General features: G+C 53.6%; 1 gene segment (V, D, J or C); it reads right to left on the bottom strand.

Annotated features, from left to right (window-relative positions):
- Positions 1-2,945: 2,945 nt before the first annotated feature.
- On the bottom strand, positions 2,946-3,472 carry LOC102863229. The segment is given in 2 exon segments: positions 2,946-3,319; positions 3,424-3,472. Coding segments are annotated over 2 exon segments (423 nt in total).
- Positions 3,473-6,311: the final 2,839 nt, after the last annotated feature.

Here is a 6,311-nt window from a genome sequence, read left to right as displayed (position 1 = left end):
GGGCACACGGTGGACGGGAGATGGAAGCACCCCACAAGGACAGAGTGTCCAGGGGGCAGATCAGCAGCTGGGTCCTCATGCCTTGTTGGGATTTCCTGTGACATCACAGTCCACTCGAAGCCCCTGGCTCACACCCTCCTCCTTCACGACAGACTTGCTCCTCTCCTGGCTTCAGAAAAGGTGTGTGGAGCTCTGAGCACAGAGTGGACTAGCCCACCCCTCTGAAGGTCTGAGGGTCAGCTGCGGCCTGTCACTGCTCCTGCCCTCCCCGACTCTGAGTGCCTTACTTCCTGACACCCAAGGTCTCCTGATCCAAGTCATGGTAGTTTCCGTTGCTTCCTATGCATCTGGAAGTTGGACAGTGAATAAGGAGACAGAAGAGCGATGCCTTTGAGTTGCGATGTTGGCAGAGAGTGGAATATCCCGTGGACTGTGAAACTGTCCTGTCTGTCCTGGAGGAAGTGTCATCCAGGTTCTTTATAAAGAAGGATGTGAAGCTTCATCCCACACGCTTAGGGCATGTTGCCAGGAGGCGCCAACCCTTGGAAAAGGACAACATGCTGGGAAATGAAGTGGTGACAGAGGAAAAGAAGATCTTCAAGGAAATAAAGTGACCAGCCGCAGTGACAATGGCCTTGGGCGTGGTGGGACGGGAGGACGGCGCTGGACGGGAAAGGTGCAGATCTGTTGTTCATAAGGTCGCTGTGAGTGGTAGTCAGCTCTATAGTACTCCTCAAAAATCGACTTACCTACAAAAGTGAATAAACTAGTACAAGAAAAGAAAAATCAACTTACTCCTGCATCTTGGGCCTGGGGCTCGGTCTCTGGATTTCCTACCCCTCACATCTCTGCCCCTGGCAGGTCCAGCTCACCCTCAGTCACCCCAGAATCCCTCAGAAAAGGGTGATCCCTGGACCCACTCTGCCCCCACTGACCACCTTGACCAGTGGTCTCCTGAGAAACAGCGCTCTGTTGTCCAGTGTCAGGGGCCACACAGCACTCCCCTGATGACCTGACATGGGCAGGGCAGGGCTGTGTGGGAATGGATGAGGAGAAGCACCATGTGGTCTCGGGTACGGGGGTGTAGAGATCTGAGTGCTCTGGGGTCCGGGACACCCAAGAGGAAACAAGTGCATGTCCCTGAAGGGTCACTGGTCCCAAGGTTCCACACCCAGCGCGGCATCCAGGTACTCAACATCCGCATCACTAGTGAGCTGCCGAGGCAACTCTGGGCCCTGCTGACCTTCCATCAGGATCCCTCAAATCTTCTCGGGAGGACCCTGTCCACACAACACACTGCACCACCAGGGCCCAGTGGTGTGCAGCTCTGGGTGATTCTCTGTCCTGGGGTGAGGTGTCTGCTGTAGTGTGGGATGGTCATCAGCTTCCCTGGCCCCCACTCAGCCCCTAACATTCACATGTGAAATAAAACACTCACCATGTGTTTTGGGGAACATGGCACAGACTGTGAGCCCCTATCCTGCCTTCTTTCCCTTATTCTCTCTCATCCCTGGGCCCCCCAGCACCAGCCTGGGGTCTGGCAGGACCACAGCGTTTGCTAGTAGCACACAGACAGGGACAGAGACCGGGGCCCACCAACCCAGAGGGGAGGCCGTGGGTGCATTTCCATAGAACCATTTGGTCAAACGCAAAGAAGCTGTTTTCTGCCACTGAGCAGAGGTCCCTGCTCCAAGGACTCAGGGCGTCCAGGAGAGGGACAAGGAGAGACCTCTGAAGCCAGCACGGAGCACTGGGGGCTGTGGTCTGCCTTCCTCTGAGGAGAGACTCCTCTCCATTATTGTTCTGCAAGGAAGGAGTCATGGTGGTGCGGTGACAAAGCGCTCGTGAGGGCCATAGTGGGAGCTCACCCGCTGCCTGACAAGAGGAAAGGCACGATCGTCCACGCAGTAGAGACTCAGCCTGGGAGAGGTCCATCCTGAGGACTGACCTGCGGACTAGGGTCCCTGCAAGTGAGAGGGTGCTGGGGGTACCCGCCATCCACAGGACACCTGAGGGTGGCTCCACTCTGTGTAGGGTTACTATGGGTCATCTATGGATAAAACCCTGTCCAGGAGGCAGACACAGATAGACTTAGGTCTGTGGTTCCTGAGAAAAACTGACAGTCCTCAAGTAGCCCCTGCAGAGAAGGAACCCTTTTAGGGGGGCAGATGCAGAGGTCCCCCCACCTGCAGGACGAAGAACCTTGTCTGAAGGCTGGACAGGGTCAAACCAGAGGGAAAGTGCAGCTGCTGGTGGGCACACCCTGATGACACAGGTGTGGGTGGAGAACGGGAATGGGGAGTCAGTGGCTGCAGTCTACACTAAGGAGGGAGGGACCGCAGCTCACCCGGGATGCCAGAGAAGAAGGCCTGGAGATCCGATGCTCAAAGACAACCTGCTGACATCGGCTGACAAGACAAGGCCACCATCAGTCAGATGATAGTGAGGGGTGAGACTCGAGGCAGGAAAATTCAGACACAGAATGGGAAAGAATCCAGACAGAGAGGGCCAGGAGGAGCCAGGAGGAGCAGAGGCCCAGGACCAAGTGAGGGCAGCTACAGTGAGGACATTGTCCACAAGGGACACAAGGTGACAGGCACCCGTGTGGGAGCCGGGTGACAAGAGATGGGAGTAGACTCAGGACTGGGTCAGGTTGGCCCAGGGTAGAATCTGGAGCGGAGGGTCAGAGGACCTCTGTGTTAGGAGGCGGTTGGTGGCTAGAGTGACCACCATGGACATCATCCAGGTGATGTCCTGGCCCCCGGCTTAGTGGACACACGCAGACCACACACACTGGGCATGACCGTCCACACTCGGTCCTGGTCACCATCACTCAAAGCCAACCTGCTGGTCATGGTACCTGGTGTGGTTGTCAGCTTGTCTGCACTGAGTCGTGACAACTGTATCGGGATTGCAAATGTCTACAGGTGCCCTGGGAATGCAGTCTAGGCCCCAGGGGAGCCAGTCCCCAGCTTCCTGCTCTGTGGTTTCTGCTCAGGGCTCGGGTGGCCCTGCAGGGCTGTGTCTTTGCTGCTGGCACACAGGTACACAGCCGAGTCCCCGGGCTGCAGGGCGTCCACGTGGAGCTCCAGGTGAGAGCTGTCCGGGCACTTCGGGGAGAAGCGGCTTGGGATAGACTCATTCCCAATAAGCTCCTGGTTGTTGAAATAAAACATGAGCTCCGGAGCCTTCCCGGGGGCCTGTTTATACCAGTACATGACTTCGTGTCCCAGACGCTGTTCACACTTCAGTATCTTCCTGTTCCCCACGCCAGTGACCAGGGACCTTGGCATCTGGAAAACTCCAGTGTCCGTGGAGCCTGTGGTCAAGAGACAAAAATTAGCTGAGGGGAGAATCTTATAAGGAGCTTTAATGAGCAAGAAGAAACCTCAGGATGGTAGGTCCCTCTGGACCAGGACTCACTTGTCCCCAGGAAGCAGATGACCATCCAGCAGAGGGTCCCACGGCCCATGGCAGCTCAGACAGAATGAGCTGGCGTGCTCCGGCTCAGGCTCTGCCCTGTGGTGGGAGATACGGAGCTGACCTTTCTGTCCCTGCCAATCCCAGCCCTGCCGGCCTCCTGAACGCCTCCCTCTCAGCCCCGCAAGGCACCACCAGGCAGAGCTGCCTGTGGGTGGGAGTTACAGACCTACCACCCACTGCCCTGACTGCTCTTTTCCCACCCTCCCTCCGTCTGCCGGGTTTCCCTTCCTCTGTCTGCTTTCTAGCATCTCCTCTCAGATCAGTTGAGGGCTTAGCTACCGGGTTAGAGGCTGCAGTCCATCACTGACAGTGACAGTGACAGTGGGTGGGATCAGGGGTGATAGAGTGGGAGATGGGGCTGGATGGAGCAGGGTTTCGACTCATTGGATGTAAGGTCACTATGAATAGTAGACAAGTCAATAGCACCAAGCGACAGTGACATTGGCTCCTTGGATAAACGAATGTGGCTGTGTGCAACCCCAAAAACCATAGCTCGTGAAATTCTATGGGATTCTCTCCTACATCTGAAGAGTCACTAGGAGTTGGAGTAGACTAGACAGCTACAAACCCCACCCCCATTTCTCCCCAAGGCTGACCAGACACCTCCCTGTCCCTCTCAGAACCCAGGAGATTCCAGGTCCTGCTCTTTGGGCCCAGCTCCTAGGGAACACTGGCCTCCAGGAAGCTCAGAGACCTCACCCCGACCCAGGAGAAAGCACCCTCGGTGGCTGTGCAGGTGGACACAAAGATCTGCGTGTCGGGAGAGGTCGAGATAGAGGAGAGGGAATCATGGGAGAACGGATGATGAAGAATCAGAGTGTGAGACTGCGTTCAGCAAGCACAGTCACGGACCACACAGAGCCTTCATCCCACCACTGACATGGGTCTACCAGGACTCTTCTCGATTTGCTAAGTATTGGTGAGTTCTTGGTGGTGTTTGCACAGAGAATTGTCAAGTTGCTCCTTTCTATGTAAATTAGTCAGTGCCTGTCACTGGATTTTCCACAAAGTGCCAACATTCTCTTAAGTAGCCTTGTGATTGTTCCAATCCAGTGTTGTGATTTCCTGTCCCCTTACGATGCCCTCTTTGCTGCAGGGTGACTGTGGGCCCTTTTGGTCCTGTCTTATGTTGTGAGAGGTTCCACTGAGTGGACTTCAGGCCACAGAGTCCCCACATACAGCAGATGTGAACCCTTGCCTGACCCCGCGCCAGCCTCACCATCTCCACTGTGCTTAAAGCCTTTGCGGCAGTTACCCTGTGGGCACATCTTGTTGAAGGTCTTCCTCTCTTTCACCCTCTACTCTTCCAAGGATGATGTCTCTTCCTGTGGCTGGCCCCTCCGGACAGCATGCCTCGTTTTGTGAGACAGTCTCCTTGCTTCTAGGGGGGTTCCAGTTGCTCTTAATTCTATTGGAAGTCTATGATATAGTCAATTCTCTTCACAAACACTATAATTCAACTGAATCAATTGGGGGTTTTTGGCTTCTGTATTTATTATCTAACTTTCGCATGTATACAAAGCAAATGAAAAGATCAAGCCTTGTGCCAGGTCTACCTTAGTGTTAAGTTGACGCTCTTTCATTTCCACATTTAAAGATGTCCTTGGCATCAGATTTGCCCGATGCAAGGTGTCTTGGGTGTTGATAGTGTTGTGTTGGATCTTAGCAACCATGGATTTAAACCTGGATCCTAGTATAGTGAAATAATCGTCACCTTCGATCTTTAATCCTTTTATCTGAACGTTGCCTGGTGGTCCCACGAGGCTGGTCTGGCTGGTTTCCCCGTAGCCAGCCCCACTCCCCCAATGCTGCTCTTGATTCTCTCGTGTATCCCCCCTTCTCCTCTTCACCCTGTCTCTCCTTCTGCTCCTTTAGAACTTCCTCTCATTCTTCTCTCTCTTTTCTTCCTCTCTACTTCTACTCTTTGTCCTCTCTGGTTCACCTCCTCTTTCAAACTTCTTGGAGTTTCTCTTTCCCTTACATTCTTATGTGCAGACCCTCTGATGAGCAGAAAGACAGGATTTTGTACAAGGAATTCCAACCCTCCAGTTTCCCCATGTTCCTAACTTTGGACTTGTGCGTGTTGTAGACCAGAGTTACTCCTACTATAGCTCTTTGTGGCAAATAGAGAGACCAGAAGTCTTGCATAGAGCTACAGGTAATCACTGAGCTCCAGAGTACTAACCGAGAACCTCCAATACTAGACTGACGTTAAATGCCCTGGTGTCTCCCCTCCTGTGCTTCCAGACCTTTCTATAACCAGCGAGCTCTCAATACCACAATGCCATCTTCTGGCCATCTTGGGAAGTGTTATGATTGTTTATACCTTTAGTGCTGGCTCAAGGGATTGTGGGAAGTGTGCACAGTTAAAAAAAACAACAACAAACCCTGACCTTCAACCCCCACTGCCGACAACCTCTGTGCCACAGAGAATAGCAGAGCACCATGAGTGTTATTGGCTGGATGGACTTGAACAGCCAATCTTTCAGTAAGTCATTGAGTAGAAAGTTCTGTATCGTGTCACGATGGACATTCCAGAATATTCTATACATTTAAGTCAGTGCCCTACACACACAAGACCCTCAAGGGAACTTCCATAAATGCAGATCACAAAGGCCTGGGCAGGTGTTCCATCACCATCTGATGGTCTCAGTTCACCAGCATCTACTGCCCCAGTGCTCCTGATGTCAGCCTATGGGCTGGTCTCCTCCCCAACATCTATCCACATCTACAGCCACAGGAGCTACCCAAGCTATAGGAGAGAGTCTGTGGGCTGTCCCCCACCCAGAGCTATAGGGGATAGTCCGTGAGCTGTCTCCCACCCAGAG

This window comes from Elephantulus edwardii, unplaced genomic scaffold, assembly GCF_000299155.1.
Source record: "Elephantulus edwardii isolate Elephantulus edwardi_28Jun2011 unplaced genomic scaffold, EleEdw1.0 scaffold00055, whole genome shotgun sequence".
In the NCBI taxonomy this organism is placed as follows: domain Eukaryota; kingdom Metazoa; phylum Chordata; class Mammalia; order Macroscelidea; family Macroscelididae; genus Elephantulus; species Elephantulus edwardii.
The sequence above is the reverse complement of the archived record's forward strand: the minus strand, read 5'-3'. Positions and strand labels throughout refer to the sequence as shown.